This window comes from Apostichopus japonicus, chromosome 12, assembly GCF_037975245.1.
Source record: "Apostichopus japonicus isolate 1M-3 chromosome 12, ASM3797524v1, whole genome shotgun sequence".
Classification (NCBI taxonomy): domain Eukaryota; kingdom Metazoa; phylum Echinodermata; class Holothuroidea; order Aspidochirotida; family Stichopodidae; genus Apostichopus; species Apostichopus japonicus.
This window is the reverse complement of record NC_092572.1, coordinates 1,478,758-1,502,478: the sequence shown is the minus strand read 5'-3', so window position 1 is coordinate 1,502,478 and position 23,721 is coordinate 1,478,758. Positions and strand designations below refer to the sequence as shown.

At 35.7% G+C, this 23,721-nt stretch overlaps 2 protein-coding genes across 2 annotated transcripts in view; one reads left to right on the top strand and one right to left on the bottom strand.

Annotated features, from left to right (window-relative positions):
- The window catches only part of LOC139977301 (uncharacterized), a 52,347-nt gene extending 46,453 nt beyond the window's left edge, over positions 1–5,894 (bottom strand). The window contains exons 1-8 of the mRNA XM_071986587.1: positions 5,480–5,894; positions 5,070–5,396; positions 4,359–4,655; positions 2,003–2,143; positions 1,384–1,402; positions 1,130–1,194; positions 686–716; positions 405–481 (exon numbers count right to left, since the gene is read on the bottom strand). Coding sequence (XP_071842688.1) covers positions 405–481; positions 686–716; positions 1,130–1,194; positions 1,384–1,402; positions 2,003–2,143; positions 4,359–4,655; positions 5,070–5,396; positions 5,480–5,537 — 1,015 coding nt within the window. The 5' untranslated portion in view covers positions 5,538–5,894. The remainder of the gene's footprint in view (positions 1–404; positions 482–685; positions 717–1,129; positions 1,195–1,383; positions 1,403–2,002; positions 2,144–4,358; positions 4,656–5,069; positions 5,397–5,479) is intronic.
- A 14,802-nt stretch (positions 5,895–20,696) lies between these two features.
- LOC139977655 (uncharacterized) overlaps positions 20,697–23,721 on the top strand; it is a 41,478-nt gene continuing 38,453 nt past the window's right edge. Inside the window, exon 1 of the mRNA XM_071987131.1 lies at positions 20,697–22,501. Within this exon, the coding sequence (XP_071843232.1) occupies positions 22,342–22,501 (160 nt within the window). The 5' untranslated portion in view covers positions 20,697–22,341. The remainder of the gene's footprint in view (positions 22,502–23,721) is intronic.

Genomic DNA, 23,721 nt, shown 5'->3' with positions numbered 1-23,721 from the left:
AACATCCGGGGATCTTTTCCTGAAATCACATCTGCTGTGGAATAATAATCTGAGAAAGAGAACAAAAATATCTTAAACTGATAAACAAGCAAATTACCCACGAAATAGTACTACAAATAACCTATTTGAAAGTGCATCCTGTAATTACTCAGTATTTATTAATACACAGTGGCTCCATATGACCCTCAGTAACAATTTACTCTTGGTGGACTGTATAACACAATGACATAAGTATCGAACAGTTGTATCAATTTCCTTCTATAGATATACGGACTACACTCTCGTTGCCAAATGTTATCTGCATCTCTTGTTTAGTGCTTGCTATGTGTAATAAATAATATGAATCTGTTTTTACGTTTTAATTGATTCATTTAAATTACTATCGATATTTTGAATAAACTTACTAGGTTCACTTCCTCCAGAATTGAGCGAGTTTTGTGAGTTTTCCTCGTCAACAGGTATCTTTGGTAATTCTTTCCTGCTACAAAAATCAGTGACGATAACCGTGAACTTACATGAATACTTCCTCGTATCACAATAACCCATGTCATTACTTGCCATAATATCAATGCCAATTATCTGTAATTATCGTAACTAGAATAAAGTTTAACATTCAGTATGTCGATTAGTTTAGGCTTGGCAGTTCCGCTATACAGTTGTAAAGAACATTAAGAACATAGCTTACCCCTCTGCTGTCAATATCTTCTTTCGTTTAACTGTAAAATAATAAAGTCGATGTTTTATCTTATACAACTGCATTAGTTTCTAGTTTATATCTATTTTAATTGTTTTCATGGTGATAAAGTATTTGATACTTGATAATGAAATAATGTGTAAATACACATCAGACATCCAGAATAAACCATCAAGTTGTTAACAATTTACAAATTAAAGCTTTTTTTTACTTTGAAGTGCACCATTATTTATTGTTAGAATTGTTGCATTTGAAAGAGAGTGCAGCCACATGTGGAATTTACCAAATGCACGTTATTCGATTATCCCAATCTGTTTCTTATTTTGTTGCATATGAAATCGTGCTTAAAATCAAATCAACGTTCATCATAGTATTATAATCCATTAATACGCAAATCGAATTCAGAAACTGACATGACATGAAAATATATCTTACTTGATTGTTCGGTGTCTAAGAAGTCTTTATCGAGTACGTTCATTTGGTTACTTGAGTTGATATTTCTAAACCAAACAGAAAATATTTAATTAAAAGCAGAGTATAACTGTTGCTTAGCATTATCAACGTTGATGGTCTTGACTAAGTTCCAAAGCTAACAAACTAACAACATTTAATGCAGACGTCCAAGTGCGAGCTACAATAGTAATTGGGGGGATGAACAATTTAAATTTTTTTTCCTTAATAATACTCACCCTTGCCTGTTTCTTGTTACTGGAAATGTACATGGACAGAGAAGTAATGAAATCCCTCCAAAATGAGAGTATGTAACAAAACAAAAAATTCTGATCACTATTACTTTGTTGGTAACATAATTACTACCCAATCGTAGAGCTATATCATGAGATGTATATTGGAAACTTAGTTTATATAATTTGTTTAATTTGAAATCAAATGGTAAAACCTCTTTGCGTGAAGCATCCCTACACAAGTGTTTTGTGACATGATTAGTCGTTAAGAGGCGAAGCTGATTATTATAATGTACCGATCGAAAATGTATTGCTTATAAGCAATCACTAAAACCTTGTTAAACATACTATGATCTTTCATTTCGTTATCTGACGATGTTATTTATTACAAGTGTGAACGAAAAGATAATGCCTACCGTAATTACAAAAAAAAAAAAAATGTGCGAGTCATGTCGAATAACTCATAACTACCCCTGGAGGGTGCTTCCATGCCTTGGTTCAATTTTTTATCATATTTGACACAGTGCGATATCATTAGACATCGTAAGCCTATTTAATACAAATGATTCCATATTTCTGTTCATTAACTTTAAATATCAAAGGTATTAACAACACGTTTACCTACATCTAAATTGTCTGACTGTGATATAAACACAGACAAACAGGCCACTGGAAATCAAACCGAATACAACAACCGCTATGACCCACGTGTTTTCTAATTGCCGTGGTTGTAACTCTTCCGGAGTTTGTGTTGTATGTAGAGTGTCTGTGGGACAAGGAAAGAACTAGTCAGTTTTTGGTGCAAATAACAATGGGTGAAACATTTGCCCGTTCCGTCGAAGACTGTAAAATGTGAGCCCTATTCTTTTAACGTCTGTCATGCCTGAAGTCATGAAAACAACATGAACGTGTTTGTCAATTAATGGGTTTGATTAAATTATTCGTATTGTTCTCAAATCAGGAGAATAATTAGATGTTGACCTCATGTTACTTATTAAGGGAAACAACTAACGAAACTGCATCAAACCACTTGACTAAAATCTATTTTTTTCATAGTTAGAACTGGGTCAAGAGCTTTCGTAGAATAATGTGCATGAAATATATAGAATCAGATTGTTGAGTTTACTTCCTTGTATGGCGTTTTATACCTTTAGAACAATTACAACTTATTTTCTATGTTATATATCCAAAATAAGGGATGTTTAGTTGGTGACTATAGACGAGTACAGTGTTCAGTTCCATTTTTATAGTTATTGTCCTCATTCAATATCCTACTAAGTAATATATCATAACACAGATATATGCTGCCCACCTAAACATCTGAATTATGACAAAATTATATGTTGTACAATACTATTGCAACTACCACACAAAAGAACATAAAAGGAAAGTAAAAATATGGCCGACTGTATGTTATTCTATATTGTATTCTTACAAATATGTTCGTATAAATGTGTAGGTGTGGTCCCAATACAAATCGTTCGTTTGTCTTGCCACAAAGTTACACAAAACCATAGAGACTATGTAAGCGCACACGCACACAAAACTGTCCACCTTCTTCTTTTGTATAGTAGTAACCCTATTTTAATTAAATGTTACAATACGTACTTGAAATACCTGTAGGATGATTGTATTTATAACTTACAGAATGACTGTGGGCATAAAACATTGATAAGATGTTATCCGTCAAAAACGTGCTACCACCAGTACATTTTGCATTCCTGTAATACAATTAATTCTGAGAATTGTCCATTCTAACTTTAGAGCCTTATTACACTTAGTACAGTGATTGGACTATTTTAGCACACATCCCATTAGATCAGTCCGTTAGACACAACACAAAACAAAACTCAATGATATGGTCTCCAACAGCTACAGTGTAGGACATGTTGTCAATTAAATATTGTGTTGAATACGATGCAATGGTTATCTGCAGCATATGTGATATTCATTTATCATGCTTTAATGACATGGCTGTTAGTTATGATACTACCTTGTTTGGTATTTAAGAGCATGGTTATCATGTTTTATTTTGAATTGAGTGACGTTTGAAGATCACATGTAGAGCATTATATAAAAACAGCACCGCAATGATAATTCTCACTCACTTACCATTACAGATGAATATCAGCAGATTAACGCAACAAATGTGTAAAACGATATATTGTGGTGTTTAAGTATTATGATTTTCTGTATTTGTTTTTGCGTATACACAACATGTAACATGCTATCGCTGCGGGCTCGATAGTTATACTTTTAAGGCAGTTGTTGTGTTGCGATTTCGCAGCTATCCCGAAAATTCGGTATATTCGGTGGTACGTAAAATGTACATTGTACACGTATCTTTTAATTTGGTGAAAGGTGAGAAGCATTCTGCTTTTGTGATCCAAATTATTGTTGCCTAGAAATTATTGTTGCCTAGAATGCATTAGCTGGTCAACTGAACAATATTGGTCTTTGTTATTGTTAAGCTGCGATCCTATTAACTGCAGTTAAGTAAATGAATAATTATTGAAAATAGTATATAATGAAAAGTACATAGTGAATACAGTTGCAGTGAATTATTTATTTTCCGTACATCGCCTTGTTTGACTTCAAAGCAAGTACAAAATGACAAAACATATCAACACTGAACATTTTTTATACCATGTTCATTTATATTTTTGTAGTGGCGATGTTTCTTGTATAATTATTTAAATTTAAACTAATATCCGTCGTAAAACTGGATACGTTAAATACCTTTACGTGGCATAAACGAGTAGCTCTAAGTTCAGAATGTGAATTTTCTAGGTACTGTGTTAAACTTACAAATAAAGCATAGAAAATAAGTAACTACTAGGTTCGTTAATAAGTAAAATCATAACCTGAAAGTCCGATTATTGCAGAGTATCGGATAGGTTTTGGGAAGTCATCAAGCAATCTACAGTCAAAGTACAAATGATACTTATGAAAACAAGTAAAATTTTATCGAATGTCCTCACCTTCTATGACAGATATTGAACGACTCATATTTTGTATATAATTTCCATAGGCCACGCATGTGATAGACGTAATTATAGTTCCTGTGTATATTTCCAGTGAAATCGAAAAGTTGGTCTCCTCACTGAAATACTGGAAGAAACTTTCTGTATAGACCCTTTTACTATCAACAAACCATTCCATCGTTAACGGTGGCAACACCTGTTGAGCTAAGCAGCGTAGTCGTATGACAATATCCTCGTTAAAGGTTAGAGTATCATCTTTTATCGTTTCGCTGTCTCTTTCGATGACTAGTAATTCTGAAAGCACAAAGTACGGGTAGGAAGAAACACATGATTTTCAGCTTTTCACAGTTGTTTGTATGGTACCTTTACAAGATGAAGTTTTTGTCACGATGTTTTTGCAGATATTAAGCTAAATGTATATGAAGAGCTCATCAGCACACCTTCACTACGCAAGTGGCATAATTCATTACTTTATATAACTATTAACAAACCCCAGTATACATGTTATTGAGTTTTAGGTTTGTCTATAGAGACATTAAAATTAATTATATAGCATCAATTGTATGTTAAAGAAAACAAGCTAACTGTATACTTGAAACTTAGTCCCAACATAAGCTACATACGTGCCTTTTGCTAATATATGTCGCTTTTTGATCCAATGCAATGTGATTGGCTAATACCATCTAAGAAACAATGTAATGTACTCACCTTCTTGTTTACAAATGAACTTAAATTCTCCCAAAGTTTTCTTCCCCTGCCGACATTGAAAATATTTCAGTTCATCTCTACAACTTTTCAGACGTAAAGAAGCGTTCGTCTGATGGCAGATGTTTACATTTAAATCGTCATATTTCCCCACATAAAAGTTTCCGTACGCAATTCGAGTCTCAGTCGTAAACCACTCCACGTCAACTTCTTGATAAACTGGACAAACGAGGCAGACAGGATCCTCAGGCATCACCTTACATACGAAAGTCGGATATGGTTGAGTCTCATCGACTTCATTGCAAGCTTCAGCTGCACGTTCTTGTTCATCTATAAAATAAGTAGGTGAGAAGTTCAGCAGTTTGTTATATAACATTTGTTTGAAACCAGACTTTATGCAATGATCTACTTACCGCAGAAGATTAAAGGAACACAGAATAAGCAATATAACATTGACCGTAAGTGAGACATGACGTCAATTGCTCTCGGTGTAATAATTCATTACACCGAACATAGGCAAATTATTATCGGACACACTTCTCGTGAACTAATGTAAAAGTGAAATCAGCATAGTAGTAGCTATACTGTATGACGCGCTATAACAAAACTTAAAGTTTAATATTCAGTATGAACCAACTTGATAAGTACCGTACGCAGCTTTCGATATAATGATTAGTTTTAATGTAGGCCTATATATAGATCTTATCCTAGCTTAGTTAGATTACTTCCATTCTAATAGCGTTAGTTTTAACTGTCTATAGAACTGTGCCCTAGAATAGATTTATATGAATTGTGGTGAAAACGTCATACTGAATTATGGCAGATTACATAGAATCAAATTGTAGTAGCAGAATAACCTCATTTTATGAAGAGTGAATAAAAACATCTAATTTCATCCCGAACACACAAAGAACGGCCCAAGCACTGACGAAACAAAAAGATGAAAAGCAATCGATGTCCTACTGTTGTAGCATTGTCTGTTTCTGATACCAAATTAGTTTCTGGTATTACTTCCCAGTCCGTTTTTGGTATATTCAAAACATTGATGTGATCAACTGTGTTCAACAAACTGCTTCTAAGTAAGAGGAAAGAGATGATGTTTCCTCCATTTCTACCCCCAACGTCATCCAAATCATCCTCAGCATACAGTATTTTGCTTATACACGTAAAGGGTTTGAAACCTAACCAATACTATCTGACTCATACACTATGTTCCCACCTACTGATTGTCTTGGCATTCACGTCAATACAATTACAGGTTATACCACATCCTGCATAAAATTCATATGCATGCCTTTCGAGCGTACGGGTTGAGGCCAATACAGGTGCGAAGCGAAGGGGAGGGGGGCATCGCCCACCACCCCCCCCCCCCCCCTCCTTGAGCAAATTTTGTGTGTATGTTCTTATGATATCGCTAGTAATTTCAAAATAAATGAATTTGGGTTAATAGCTGGCTACTATAACATGTCCATGTGTTCATGTGTTCCATTGTTTGCTGTGAAATTCGAAAGAAAATCTGGAAAGAGTCGCTGACTTTGACCAGCAACTACGAATAGTCTTACGCCCTGGGGTGTTCTGGATGCGTGTACCCCGTATTTCGAACACGCCCACGGCTACTCAGAATATGTTTCCCCGAGTTTTAAGAATAATTTACCATGCGATATGTTGCCCATTCACTCACCATTCCACTTACTTTTGTTCTATTTTGCAGTTGTATTGGTTCAAGCCCTGCTAGAATTAGTCTTCGCCTCCCCCTTCCCCTGCCCTGACATCAGGTGGCCTCCAGCTGCCTGATATCCTACGCTACCGCTCGGCCGGGGTACAGGGGCGTTACAATAGCAAATTAAATTAGTAATGTAATCGGCTTTGTTTGCTCGTTTTTGGGGGGCTCTAGTACTGGGGTGCACTTTTTGCCGCTCCATAAAAATTGCCAAGAGTCAAATTGCCAAGAGAGGAGCAAGGGTATTATTTGCTCTCAAATATTTCAAATAAAAAAGGCATGGAAGACGATACATCCTAAAATGAGTTCAGAGTATTTCAATTTGTAACATGCACTTGAAAATCGTTTCCAAAACAATACCAACTATATGTAAACGCTGCGGCTTCTAGGATATTTGCCTCCTTAACCCCATTAGAGCAATCCAGCCCTCCCCCCCCCCACCTCCCACCCGAAGTAAATATATAAACTAAAATACCAATAATGTAGGTATACTTGCAAAGCCATTTTGACGTTTCTCTTTGTTTGATATTTTCACAAAACTTGTGCTGTGTTTGGAAAACCTGGAAATCTTCAACAGTCACCCTCATTGTGCGCTTCCTCATATATTGTATCACATTTCCTTACGACTGGTACCAAAATAGAACCTTATATTGGGCTTTGTAAGCTTCTAGAAAGAGAAGAATGAGCTTTCTAAACCTAATACACGTAGTATGGAAAGATTTTTTGTGAAAAGTTTGTTTTGTTACAGCTAAAAGCTCCACTCATATTTGTATCCTAACTCTGATTCGTCTTAGTTCAACCTGTTTTAAAATGCTTGCACTGTGAGGTAGAATCTTATAAAGAAAATGAAAAACAGAAAAACAGTGGTTGTGGGGTATTCTCTCGAAAAAGTTTTACAGATACTACGGTACCCAAACCGGAAGTTGCCCTTTTAATCACGGAGATTCCAAGTTTGTTGTTAGCAAATTTCGACTATTTTGTTTTTCACAATGTCACCTGCTTGTTTTAAAACGCACTTTGTCTATTACCGAAAACAGGAATTGGCTTTCAAAAGTAATTTCCTTTTATAGGCAATCGTTATGCGTTACTTAACGACAATGCTGCTGACAAGGCTAACGTAGTCTGCACATGTGATTAGTATTTTATTGATGTCCTCTTGGTATGTGAATGATAGCATTCCATCGCACCCACCGCGTACAGGTCACATAGCCATGTAGTCGATGACAACGAGAGCTCGTGGTTAAAGACCAAAATGAGTTTTACTTAATGTAGCATTGACCTTATGATTACCTCAAATTATCTTTACCCTGTGTTTTCTTTCATTCGCTTAGCAAATGTTTCAATGACAAAGGTCGTTCTTAATTACCACTGACAATATTGATATGGAGTATATATGTCGACAATGTTTTTTTAAAGAGGATATTAGAATTGTTTTAGATGAAGAAAAAACGATGTATTTAGCCTTTGGGGCTATGCGTGTTGCAATATTGGTTTCATTTTGTAAATTTGAAGCAACAACTGTAAATAATTGATGAACTCGATTGTCAATAATTATCAGAACATTTCAGAATTTTCTTCACTGAACGCAGAAATGTGCAAAGATTTGCAAACAAAACCATTAGACACTTATAAAAAGAGGCATTGTGCTTACTAGTGATCGACTTATTATGTGATATATGTGACTGTGTATTTGCTCAGCCATAAATGATGTCGTTTTAGGACGCCATACAAATTGCTCATACATTATCACTGTATGAAAATTTCCTACGCAGAAGAAGCTAATTATACTTAATTTGAAAGAAAAATTAATGTGAACGTAATTCACACCAACTGAAATGAATATCATTAACCTACTCTCAAGTAAATCGGTACCTTCTTTAAGCTTACATGGTTAGTGGATTTCTTATAGCCGAAAGGAATAAGCTACGAAGTATGGTCAAATAAACATGGATCGAGTGTCAAGTGTCCACTAACCTAGAACGTAATACGTATGGAGCCATCTTTGCCAGCCTCGTATATTACCTGTCAATTAAAGGAAAACTTAGAGCACATCATTTGGTTTTTACGTTGTCGCTCAGGCTACAACGTTGATTATTGCTTTAGAATCGTCATAACCGTTTTCAGCTCCTAATAAGCAACAAAATAGTTAATAGATATAAATAACTTAAACGTTTCAAGTAATACGTTTACTATTATTCAATTGTTGGTATGAAACCCCAAAACAGGATATTTCATTGAGTTATTAAGACTTTTTCAACAATTATCAGCAAGAATGTCTTAAGTGAGGAACGTAATCAGTCGAGTTGCACCAAAGCATGCTCAATTTACTTTTGCAGTTCATAGCAAAAGCATTTCGTTTCAACTTTAATAACAGTTTCACGATCTTAAAAAGGCAAAACTAAAGTGTTACATTTGATTCAAGTTTTTATATAAAACGTTCTAAAAGTTCGAGCAGAGTGGAGATGGGGTTAACATATTTTGTTGTGTACGAAATATCTGCGAAATGTACTTAATGTTGTCATCCACTTAGTTGTCACCTCCATGAAATAAATATGAAGCTAACATGACTTCGTTCCGAGATTTGCTTATACAATTAGGTGACGACGTTCAATACGCAAAGTCAACATAGTGTATGATCATTATCACAGTCATTCCTGACTTCACTGTTGTATTGATTGACCAATTCGAAAAATACAGGGGTCACTAAGAGACAATGAGGATGTGAGCCCGTAGAGTGACAAATTTACAATTTTTGGTAGGACATCGATGTTAATGTCATTCAGTTACCAAGAGGTACGATAGATCCTTGAAGCTGGCTGACGAGAAAGGTCAGTGGTGAAATGAAACGAGGCGTGATCACACTTAAGACAAGTCGCAAGTAACAGTTTTACATAGTTTAAAGTCTCGTCCAGTCCTCTTCAATAATTGTCCTACGCTCACAAACTACTACAGTTTATAATATCTATTTTGTAACGTTCTCAGATTATATGTATAATTGCCGCTCATTCAAACTATCAAGATCATTTCACTTGTGTGTACTTTCCACTGTAGTCATTCCTGAATAAATACCAATGCACCACTATTGGTGAATAGTCTTCATAGTACTGTATGTAGCATACTCCTATTAGAGTCAATATATCCGCCCGATTGTTCTCCTTCAGGAAAAGTGCCAAAAAGCAGCAGGAGAACACATACTTTGACCTGTTATCAATGGACTGTGGACTAGTTTTATAATTGAAGTGTAGGCATACCTTTTTGTTTACTTTATTGTTCTGTCATCACACTGATGTCTACTTTGAGTTCGTATTGTCTTGCTTCTTCAAAGGATGTATTTATAATTAGTTTTGTCTCATGTGCTGTTATGTTTACTTTATGATTAATGATTAAGTCGTACGTAAAAGGATAGTATGTTTATACTACAAAATATTAGCCTTCTTTTTAACCAACTTCAGTTCTCTGCATTAAATTCCCTTTTATTTTGTCAGTCATGTGTCATGCTTTTAGACGTTGCAACTTAAAGCAACATAGTACATCACAATTTAAAGCAGAATATGTTTGGTATTTTAAGAAGTATATAGTCAATAGTTCATATGTCTGCGGTTTCTTGTTAATACTTCAAAAGAACATAGCTCTCTTTTCACGAAGTAATCTCAAGTACTATTAAGTGCTCATCCTAATCGAGAATCATATGCTTTAAATCGAGTTCGAGTTTGAGCATTTATGCATCCGAATAAGAGTTCTCACTGATGAGTACTGTAATTTATGAGTACTTTATATCACGTGCTAGTACTGAATACTACTTGGTTACACAACACTAAACACTTCTTTAGTACTGCAATACTGCAGCAAACACAGGTCTATTGGTATTTAACCAATCTAAGTGAAAACATAATGAAGTTCTATAGTACTTTCATGGTGTATACAATCCCAACATATGTTGCTTAATTGTTCTTGAGATAGCGTGGGGGTGTACATTATATTATATATTGAAATATTACACAATTTTTAAACAGATTTGTTTGACTTTTATGTTATGGAGCCGAAATATCTGTCAGGCAGACTCTACCACCAATTAAACGTCACCGATCCTTATTTTAAAGACCTTATAATGATGGTCATTATGTACAACGTGGTTTCAAGAGGTTACCGTTTGGAATGATGTAGCTCATTTTGGGGATCATTCTTTTACCTAAAATACCACACCTTCAGGGAGAAGCCCAGCTGACCTGTAGTTCCTTTTTTGGAGTTCATTTCACGCCGAGAATATCCTTGGAGTTCAGTTAGCTTTTAAGCTACAGTTACCCTCCCTACACCTTCCTACTTCTCCCTACTTCTTCCCTATTACTCCCACTTCCTCCCAATTCCATATCTAAGGCGTGCAAAATAAGCTTTAACTTTCTGCTCTCTATCACTATGACAAAGGTGGTTTGGTCGAAAAACTATAATCGCAAGTACACTTTTTACACTGCTAGTATCATCTTTCCCAGCCCCAATAAAAATGGAAAATTCCAACTAGTTATATAGTGATATTTTTGTATATTGAATATTCATAGTGTACTTGACTGCAGAGTATATTTTAAGTGAACCCCGTAGGTACATGTGACACAGAAATGTAAAGATAGAAGCCATATCGCACCTGCAAACAATACGCTTTGCAGCGATATAAATGTCACTAGCGCCATCTTGTTACACCCGAAAAGAGGACTCGCACTAGGGTGCCTACGTTATAACAACCAGATGTTATCCTGATGTTATCCTGATGTTATCGTCAAAATATCTTTCATTTTCAAATATATAAACACTTGATGCAGCATATTAGCCCGAATTTTGTGTGAAAATAAACAAGGTATTCTTAGCATGTTCGCAAATGTTGTACAATCTTATGTTAGTCACTTACCCACGAAGCCAAGCCGTCAATATTTTTCACCATGCTGGCTTTGATAAGACCGAGATAGACAGCTTTACTGAAATGTTTGTGCCCTTGGGAAGCAGATACTCCGAGTTGGAGGGGCACCAACCATTTATGAGGGGCACCAACATTGCTTTCTTGTTATTTGTTTTGTCTTGAAACCAAAGCATCTATTTGAGAAACAATATTTCCCTACAAAATTATTGTAAAATTTATGGTGTGCAAAGATAAAGCTATAACTATGTCACACAGGTGTATTTTGTATCTTGAGAAATCCGTTTAGTGGCATCGTTTACATAGTGCATGCTCATAGATATTTTTAATAATAACAAATAAACGATATAAGAGTTGTCACTTTGACTTTGACTTTGACTTTAACTTCATTGTTATCACATAGCGACAAAAGCAGTAAGCGAGATTTAAAATCGAAGCAACTCGATAATAAGATGATCTCTTCAGAGGCAGACTTATACCAAAACTGGAATGGCATTGTTTACAACTAATAGTTGCAACACAGTTTTCACAAAAGATCATTGTCGAACGTTCTGTTCCGCTACGTTTCGAATATCCGAAAGGAGTATATGTGTTATATGCCCAACAGTAATGTTAAATGCATAATACACATTTCATTTTCATTTTCAATATTATTTAATAATATTACATAAATCGCCACAAGCTAATTCTACTTCCTATTGCCGGTTGCCCCGACTGCTTGGCGGTACAGTTAATTTTTATTTTTTTATTTTATTTTTTTTTGGGGGGGGGGACATTTAACTTGATTTTATGTTATGCTTAGTTTGTAGGTACGATAAATCTTTCGTTCGCTATTTTGCTATAAGGTAGGCCTTAAGTTATTTAATCCGTGCACCCAACATGTCATGTACACGATGATATAGTATTGTTGTAAGGCTGTTGCATGATATTGAAATTCTATCGTTTACCATAGCAACAGTTGTCATGAAAATATATTGTGTGGAAATTACCTAAAGGTCTATGTTGGTGAGACAGTAATAGTTCGACCAAGATTCTAGTTTTAGGTGGGAGAGAAAAGGGTGGTAAGTTTTTGACGTGGCCGTTTGTGTGAGGTGTTTGTAAGTTGTGTGTGTTAGGTGTGTGGGAGAGTTCTTACAAAGATTGTCGCTCATTTCCTCCTAAAACTGTAATCTCGTTGTCTAGCGTCGTGGTTTGCTTCATAGCGCCACCAATTTTGTTAAGCTGAAGAAAAATTCTAGCTTAGCGATCGATTGCGATCACGCCGTTAAAATTAGTGTTTCAAAGATTATGCCTTACTTAGATACATTTGGTAAGTGAGGTGTTATTGACATTATATTAACGACTAAGGATCCTTGGGCAGGGGGAGTTGTTTCGAAGATTAATTTATAAGAAAGGAATCAATATGTAATTATAAATTGTATGGGACAATGCCATATACAGCTATGCAAAAGGTGTAGTCTGTCTGCGATTTATGACAAATAACAACACCAACAGTATTAACATTACGCGCATGCCAAAATTAGAATACGTTATCATTATAACCATTTAGCTAGGATGTAAAATTATGAACAATAGTTTTGTATTGATTGATGGAGAACATCAATGATCACTTGGTCAGTTGAACTTGGAAAATATGTGCGAAAAAGCTTGTCGTGACGACATAGTCGTCATATAACCAACATTTGAAATAAAATCTGCAACTTCATGAACTACTTATTTTTCAATGCAGTTATTGTAACGAACAAGTTCATTTTTTTTTTTTTTTTTGATCTATTATATAAACAGATTAACAAATGTGGGTAAACTTTGGAGTACAAGTGAATATGCTATATTATTGTTTGCACTCAAATTTAACATACAGGATAATGTGAGCCATGGTTATGAGTGATGGAATACGTAGGACTACTGCAGAGGAAATGTCTGATACAGATCCACATTAGACCTACACTATATCAGGATTGCGTTGCCTACCTTTCACCTCTGCTATTTCGAACATACATCTGATTAACCTTATACATGACTTAACCATGGTAATACACAATTGGTAATTCAAACCATTTGGGGTCGTATCTTAATTGTACATTGAGATGAACTAGTTGACACAATGGTGAAAGTTAATCTCAAACCACAATATCCATATCCTACCAAATAGTACATGCATAATAGCCTGACAAGTTTGCAAAGTTGAAATAAAATATCGACGGTAACATAATTTTATTATGTCATTTATAACAATGTACTGTGCTGTACACCGGTATTGAAGGACCCGACGGGTTTAGGTTGCGACTCAGGCTAAGGGTCGGTCATTAAGAATTCGAGAATTCAGAACACGACTAACACAAGTCCTATTTAATTCACAATGATATGCGTACTCTATTCACATTTCCTCTAAGAGTATGTCAATGACACAAGTAAAGTCACTTTGCTAATATGGCAAACATATTCGTTCTTATCTGTAAAAGCTGTTTGCTGAACTTAGTAAATTAGATCTTCGCTAAAGATTTTATAACTGTTGTATCGGTACCATTATTAGGGAAGAAAGAAGGGTCAACACTCCAAAGGTTCACAACTGATAAGAGATTAAAACTAATTAGCCACTCATTCCATTCTTAATATCTAACGTAACGCATATCCACACACGTTGACAGAAACTTCAATACTCCTGCCAACTTGCCACCAGCACTCTGTTCTCTCCTTCTGTGGTTCATACATAGGGCATTATAATCACTCATGCGATTAGAAAGGAGTCGAATGAACTGCCATTAAATATTATTTCATAGCTATTATTTTAACTATATAACATGTGACTCATGCAAGGTGTCTGCTACCTTTTTCTACATTACACTTCATTGCTCTTTTATGTGGAGGCAAAGAAATCATATTATTAACTTTATTTGTGTTCAGTTTCCATCATAACTGTTTTTCTACAGCACAAGATTAAAATATCGCTGATAATCCATCCTCACCGGCTTGTTTCAATAAAATGTATTTGTTTATGTTGGTCTAGGCATTTCTTTGTTTCTTTGTTATTGTTTTGATCATAAAGTGAATAAATATTGCATACGATCTTGCATGCGATATATAAAACCATGACTTGCACTAGCATGAGAGGCTGGTACATGCTAGGTTTCCTTGATTGACAAACGTTATGCTTTATTTAACGACAATGTCTCCTTCGAGGTTAAACGTAGTCTTTATATCAGGCGTCTTTGTTTCAAATTTCTTTGGTCTATCTGTATCCTCGCCCTTTTCTGTATTCCAAACTCAAATTTGACTATTAAAGCCCTGTTAACAGTACCAATTTATTCAGCCAAATCCTTAGCGGTACACTGTATTTTGGCAAATTTATGGTTCAGAACTAAATAGTGAGCCTTTTGAACTATGTGCGTTGCTGTTTTCAATATTGGTAATGTTTTGTTCCATCGATAAAATAACACTAAAACTGCATAGGAAGGAAACAAATTGACCCTGTTTAATTCTACTTTTGAAGCTTTGAAGTGGAATGTACACAATTCCAGTACACATAAAATGTACACAGAGGCAGTATACATGGATGTTGTAGCTTGTAGACTTGTAATAGAACGCATCACTGCAAGGATGATCTGACGATATTTTACTAATCACGATAGGAAGATACAGCCCATTCTTCATCTATATGTTTGGTTCTAAACTAACAACGGCATCTAAGTATTGAATGTATTTTCCAATTGTTAGCTAGTAAAAGTGACCTCTATTCTTCATTGTAGATAGAAACAAACGTGTATATTGTACTGTATCCGGGTAGTTTTATTAATAAAACACTATAGATGCAGTTAAGTAAAACTGAAACCGCCGCGGTGACCAATGATTTTTTCATGCTACTCGATATTATAAACGACTAAAATTATAAAACAATTCATCATTATTAAAATGATTAAAACGACAAAATGGTTACCCTAAACCGACAGAAGTGCTCAATTATTTAGTTAGTCAAACAGTTTCTCCCGGAATAACAAATTCAATCGCAGGAATTAAGTAAATAAAGCATATCCAGGTTTTGGAAGCACAATTCCAAAAGCAAATAGTTTAATCTGGGCTAAGGTTCTTTCGAATTTAACAACAGGATATTGTTCATTGCAATTTGTGAGAGAACTTTCGCTCTCTTTAAATTATAATTTTACTTTGTTGAAAGTCCTCTTATTATTACTGAAAGAATGAGAAATAACTGTGAAACTGCAAACTTATCTTTTTTGTATTGAACTTTGAACTTTAAGAACTTATCTTTTTTGTATTGAACTTTAAGAACTGTCGAGGAAAAAAATTGGCGATAGTAGTACTAGTAAGCTTCTACTAGTAAACTATTGTAAACTAGGCCCAAACAGGACAGATTGGCGGCTAGCATTATCCTTGTACGTAAACGTTGTATACATTACAGCACAGTGCAGTGCGTGGAGCTCCAATACATTGCGTGACCCGCGAGGTCATCTGTGATGGGTGATGTACGGTCAAAATTACCCCATCCAAGTCTAAATCACGAAGATAAAGGAGGATCAAGTTAGCTAGGCCAGACGGGGAGGAGAATTTGTCATACTGTGTATCTACATATATTTGGACACGACTGCTTACTCATGTATGGTCGGGACGTGTGCCGCATTATCGTAGCGCAGGAAAATACGGCATGGTTTTCTACGAACTTATTACAATTAATCTAACCAGATACTTGCAAAACAATGTCGCATTAATTTGATCACTGCATTGAAGTGTCCATTTCATTAAATGTTATACGACTTGGTCGTTCAAAAGTACACTTATCTATGAAGGACGCAGGAAAATATATACATAAGTGTTTGGGCTGCAGTTTCATTCTTTAGTGTTAATTGTTATTGTCCACTTGAACTGCTTAAAATTACACTTCCTTTCTCTGAACTGTGTGTTACCATATATGGTAATAAATCTATTAGTCTCACGTTCAAGTTACATTTATTACCGCATAGATCCGTACCTGTTTTCCTTTCGCAAAAGATATCCTTGTTCCGAAGAAATGGGGATTTTTTCTCAATATTCTGATTATTTTTTACTAGCAACAGGCGCGGATCCAGGGGGGTCCAGGGGGTCTAGACCCCCCTGCTCTTGGCCAAAAAAAAAGAGAAAAAAAGAGAGAAAAAAGAGTGAGAGAAAAAATAATTAAATTAAACGCCAATTTTAAACATGTAGGACGTCAGAAGGCGGTTATCCTTACAAGTCAGCCAGGTGTATCTTTTCCGTCAAATGAACTTTAGTGTGCACGCGTGCGACACGTGCCAAAAATGCCTAAAAATCTCAATTTTCAGACCGAAAAGTTTCAAAATTGAGGTGGTGTTCGAATTGTTTTGGGCGGTGAGGTGGCAGAGCGGTAGGCTGCATACGATGCGCCGACGAATTCTTCATGAGAGATCGTTTTCTGCGGTGAGGAATGGGCAAGGAACGTCTCACAGCTCTTGTTCTCATGAACACGTATTATAACACTCTTATCGACACTGACGAATTAGTCCGAAAGTTCATTGAGAAACATCCACGGCGTTTGTTCTCTCCAATCTACCATGAATAGATCATCAATAAAACTAGCTAACTCGTAGTGATGCAGATAGATTTCGAGGGAATTTTTGTAGGTGCTTTGAATGGCTAAATTGAAGGGGGTTCCCTATTGTACTTAAATATCCAAGAATTTCACAATGGATAGAGGGAAACCCACTCCCCTTAGACCCTAGGATCACTGGAGGCCAAACCCCTCACCCTTCCAGAATCCTGGATCCGGCTCTGCATCAAACAGTGGTGACGGAACGGGAGGGGGATTGGTGGCTAAAGGCATTATGATTTTTGTATCATCTCAACTCATCTGATATGTATAACCATATTTCATAGATTGTTTTTTTCTCATCAATTGAGAAATTGCAGACATGAGATCCGTATTTTCAGGCTAGGTACATGCAGCTTAGAATACTCGGGAAGTGCCGTTTCCGGCCATCTGGGGGGGGGGGGGTTGTAAAGCCAAACATTTTCTGGTACGCTCCGCGCCAACCGATGGTGGCGCTCCGCTTAGATAGTCTTTCGATCAGGCGCGGCAGGACCAGTCACACCCCCCCCCCCCTGCCAAAAATCCTGCATCCGCCCCTGAGCAATAAATAGTCTTCTTTCAATTTACAGCTACTACTGGTGGAAAACATTCACCATTTCGTCAAGAGATATGAGGTGTATAGCAATGTCAATACCAAATATCATTTCTGAGAGAGGCTTCCATGCAAAAAAAATGGCATCTTGTCTATGTACTAGTGTATTCTGTATCGACTGGAGATAAGAAGTTCTGTTAAGCTAATCCCCGGAAGCTGCTTCTACTAATAAACTAAACTAGGCCTAAACAGCACATATTGGCGGCTAGAATTATCTTTGTACGTAAACGTTGTTTACATTACAGCAGGGGTGGGCAACCTACGGCCCGCGGTTCACATGTGGCCCGCCAGTGATTTTTTTCCGGGCCGTGAGATGTCTCAAGAAAAAGAAAAAAATCAACCTATTTTACTTTATCACAAAAAAAGAGGTAGCTACTTAGAACTTATCTGCACTAATGATGCTGTCAGGTAGGTCTATTATCACCATTAATTATCAACTGTACTGTATTGGCATTATGTTTTCGTGAATACAGATTAAGTACACACATCTATTGCTTGAAAGTCCTTGGAATCAAAAGTTTGAAATCAACAGCAGGTCGTTGGTTAGGTGCCTCTCTGTCAATCTTTCACTCATAAAATATGACCCATTCATTCAAAAAGGTTCTCCACTCCTGCATTACAGCAAAGTGCCGAACGGGCAGCTCCAATAGACTTGCGTGACCCGCGAGGTCAAATCTGATTGGTGATATACGGTGCAGAATTACCTCAGCCAAATCGAACATAAAATCAACAAGAATAAAGTGCGGATCAAGTTAGCTAGGCCAGGCGGGGAGGAAAGTTGTTCAGACGGTGTGTCTTATATATTTAGACACGACTGCTAACTCATGTACGGTCGGACGGTGTGCCGCATTATCGTAGCGCAGGAAAATTCGGCATTGTTTACTACGCACATATTACAACTAATCTAACCAGGTACCTGTGAAAAAAATCTCATTATTTTTACCACTACACAGAACTGTCCACTTCATTATATGTACACTTATCAATAAAGGACTCAGGATAATGTACACCAAAGTGTTTGGGCTCTAGTTTCATTCTTTGGTGTTAAAGTGTATTGTCCACTTGAACTTATTAAAATTAAACTTCATTCTTTGAACTGTGTGAAACCATATATGGTAATAAATCTATTGTTTTTAAATATAGCTGAAGTTTCGCATTCAAGCTACATTAATTACCGCATAGACCCGTTCCTGTTTCCCTTTGGCAAAATGTTTCCCTCTTCTGATGAAACGGGGTCTTTTCCTGTGTGCTGATTTTTAACTAGAATAAAATAAAACTGTTAGCAAACTGCTTATCCACTAGAGAACCTGTGTAATAGAAGGTATAAAAGTAAGTTGGCCTGACGTTTCAATCCTAGCAGGATCTTCTTAAAAAGGCTAAATGACACGTAACAGTACAGTAACAGAAGGGACAGAAACATGCACAGAAAATGAAAATGTATTATCCCCTTTCATCCATCTCATTGTGTTCACCGTGCTCATTAACCTGTCTGTTTTTTGTGCATGTTTTTGTCCCTTCTGTTGCTGTACTGTTACTTGTCATTTAGCCTCTAAAGAAGATCCTGCTAGGATCGAAACGTCAGGCCAACTTATTTTTATACCTATTTTAACTAGCAATAAGTCCGCTTTCAATCTACAGCTACTACTATAGTGAAAAGCATTCACATTTTTGTCAAGGGATATGGGGTGTATAGCGATTTCAAGACCAACTATCTTTTCTGAGAGCGGCTTTCAATGCAACAAAAGTGGCATCCTGTATGATTACTAGTGCATACCGTATCGACTGGAGATGAGAAGGATCTGTTAAGCTAATTCAAGGTAGCTGTGACATAAAAAATACATGTCAAAAATAGGGTTAATTCGAAGATTCCATTGAATGTTTCTCAGAGCCCTTGAACCAAAACCCCGTCAAGCTGCAGTATGTTTAAATGTTTCTTGTTGTTTCTTAGTCTGTTTAAACACAGTAACAAATTCAGGCCAGAGAAATTAAATCTCTATGGGAGGTATTTTCAAAGCCACTGGTGTCCAAGTGGCGAAGCGTTTGCTTTTGGTGATTTTTCGTATTGACGTGAATGCTCAAAAAATATGAAAATGAAGATGTATAAAATATCATTCAAACTTTTCTCGGAACCATGGGGTGCTCAGCCGCATAGCGTTCCGTTTCCGGAAGAAATCCAACTTCAGCGGAATGTTTTTCACAGGCTCGGTAGGGTATCATATTGTTAGCCTCATATTATATAAATATGGGAATGAAGACGAAAGTTACACAACTAGAGAACGATTTTTTTTTGTTATCCCTGTATTGTTACTCAAGGCTTACGTTCATGGGTAAATGATCACACTGATATCAACCTCCAATTGTAATAACGACTTGCCGTTGATTTGAGACCGACGTTAGATGTATTATTAACAACTAGGACGCTGATTGTCTCATATAGACTTCGTAACACGACAGTAATCAATGAAGAATGAAGAACGACAGCAAGGGATGCGAGGGAGAAAGGGACAATTATTATCTGTATCCTAAGGTATTTATTCATTGTCCTCGAAATTAAAGACATATCTCATACTAGTAGAGCTTCACCGGTCCACATTGCATTAGTACAGTCGACTTTTAAGACAACCCATTTGTTTCTCGTCACACTTAGTGAAGTTGGCATCAAATGAATATAGTTCACACATTTATTTCTCAAACTGGTCATACGGGTATTATAGTTAAACGTATATAAGAATACCATAGGAGAAGCTCAATAAGAGCTCATATGAGCAGATATGCAGTAACCCTCCATTACATAAAAAAAGGATAAACGACAAGATGACAATAACGAGAAGAAAACAGAGAAGAAGAGTACATTTGTCGGTAATTGTTGTGTATTTTATTAATTTAGTTTTAAGGTGCTTTGTCAAAAGAACATACTAATTTACATGTAAGAGACTACATTTTCTGTATTGGTATCGCATAAGTCGTAATGAGGTAGGTAAGACTATATGAAGTCAGACACATATGTAATCGGGAATGAGTTAAATAAAGCGTGTTACACGTCCTTTTTAAAATGCCTCAGCTCAAAGAATGAACACACATAATAAGTTACATCTAACCACATTGTACCGGAATATTTCTCTGGAACAGGTTTTCCCTACATCGAATATATCTGTCATCTACGTTCCCATCGTGACTATAGATTGCAATATAACTCGTAACACTCATTGATGAAAGACAAACTATAAAGTATTAAAAGAGCTTATGTTATAGTTCCATTGTCTCGGTTAAATGCGTGTTATTCACTTGAACTGATTATACATGCACTTTTGATATTTAAAGAGCGTTTTAACCTGCGTATAATATATTATAAAATGTAAAATCTGTTTCATTTTCAGTATTATACTACTGTTAAGAGCTTGATACCTATTGTGTATAATCCATCTTTATAAGCCTCTCATATTATTTGTAGCTTGATAGATAGCCTAGAGCACATAATTTGGCTTATACGTTGTCATCAAGGCGTTGATTTTTATTTAGAAACGTCTGCTTCTAAGAGGTGTTGTTTGTATGAAACTAAGAAAAGTATACTTCGTTGAGTCATTATATAGCAATATTTTACAATGATCACCAAAAGCGTCTGGAACGAGGAACGCAGTCATTAAGGTTTGAATGTATAAGAAAATATGCTCATCTTACTTTTTGCAACTGAACTGAAAAACTTTATAGTTCTTAACAAAACACATTGCACCAAACAAACAATTATAACCTCCGAACTTCGTTAACATTTGAAGAACTGGTAGGCGGTCCACGGCGTAAATCTATTGCAAAAGATTATAGTGTACATACAATCTAAATGATATTGATGTTTTCACGCGATTAGTTGTTACCTCCATGTAAATAAATATGAAGTTGATATTTCTCATTGATGACGATTTTGGTATTTTTTTTGCTAATATTATCAGGTAGTGACGTTAAATGCACTACCGAGGTTGGGCTAACGTTTGCATTATGTTAGAACTGTGGACGAAACGGATCAAAAGCCAATAACAGTTCTCTCAGCTCGTTAGTGTTTTTAATACTATCCATTTTGTACATTGAACGGTCTTGGTGTACAATCTTGATAATTCCTAAACTGATTCGAATATTAATGTGTTTAATGTTAAGTGTAATGATTTCCATGATTTTAATAATTGCGTTAACCGGAAAGGTTCACGTGTGATTACATTAGACAGGAATATCATGTCAATGTAAAAAGTCAAACCAATGAACTTCTATGGAACCGAATAGTCTATCAAAAGTCTACCAAAGCTAACGTAAGGAATATGTATGTATTATGCTATGAATAATTTACCCAAAAGTCAAACGTTACTTCATAGATATCTCGTGATGTTATTTGTAATCGGTGGTTTACACAGCTCGCCTACAAAGTAAACATATTTTATTATCTATATCACAGACTTGTTTGCCATAAATGCAGAAAAGTCTATGTTATACAAGGCTTTAAAATCTACAATCCAAAGTTCAAGTATTGATAAGCCGCACAAGGAAACACTGTTTACCGAAAACTGCGCGTACGATAGTTTGCTTGCAAGACGACATATCATCTTTGTTAATCTTCGGTTTCAGACAGAACGCAACGTTGTTGGTAAGTCATCTTAACCTTAATCAATTAAAATATCTGCCGTTGTGGTGTAATAGAAATTTATTGGCTACTCAGCATGTTTTAAAATGTAATGTTAGAGTGAATTGTGGAAAATATATATGTTCAGTTGTAAATGCAATGTGTTTTGTACACACTAATTCGTAATTGTCAACGATAATTTGTCATATTGATCGTTGCTGAAAGTAAGGTGATCATTAGAAATACCTACAGGGATCATTTTTTTTATTGTAGTTGCTAAATTCTGTAATTGAGTTACATGTTTGGCCTTATGGCGTTTAAGTGTTACACATAATCTAATATTACTTTGCAAACACAGTGCAATGTTCTGGTTATTCTGTACATAGTGAGGTAGTAGTTCTCATCGCCGTGCGTCATAAAACCGTATTTTATAGATTATACTAGTCTTATCTCTTTCAATTGGCGTACCAATGATTAATTGCTACTTGAAGTACTCGTTTCATTTGAACTTTGATGTTTCATAAAATGCTTGTTTCATTTTCGGTTTGCCATTTATTCATACCTCTAAGCAGTCACGAAATCATTAACGTATGACTGCCAGGTCAAATAATGACATAAGCAATTTAAAATTATAAAACGAGTGGATCAGGCGTAACTATTGACACAATTGTATCATTTATTTATTAAAATAAACTCTCCTAGTGAATCTAACAAATCAAAGTCAGGATTTGTTTGTTTATACCTAAGCATAACAAGAGTATTGTGTTGTGTAGGCAGCTAGAGTGTCTCGTATTGTATTTAAAGACCTTAAACTAGATACTTTGAAGCTACTTGAAAGATTGCTCTGTACTGAATTTATGACGTATGTCGTTTTGTACAGGACATCGCTGATAACTAACCACAACATTGAATGAAGATAAACTCTCATTTCTCTGTTTCAAGCCAAAGAAAGATCTTCTTTCGATTATAAACATTTTGACATAATTGAGTAAAATTTAGTAACAAATCTTGGTGTGTACTTTACGTTGTTGTACTAATGACCTTCATATATTGTTACTAAAGGTACAGTTAAGAAACCGTAAACTACCATGATTAACGTAGCACAGACACCTTCCATTGATTGTCTGATGCATATAAATATTAACAATTATAGTGTCTGTAAAAAAAGCAATTAGCGTCTTTCAAAATTCCTTAAAGTGTGGGTATGGTTGTGCAAACAGTGACCAATAAAGCGTTTTTTTTTA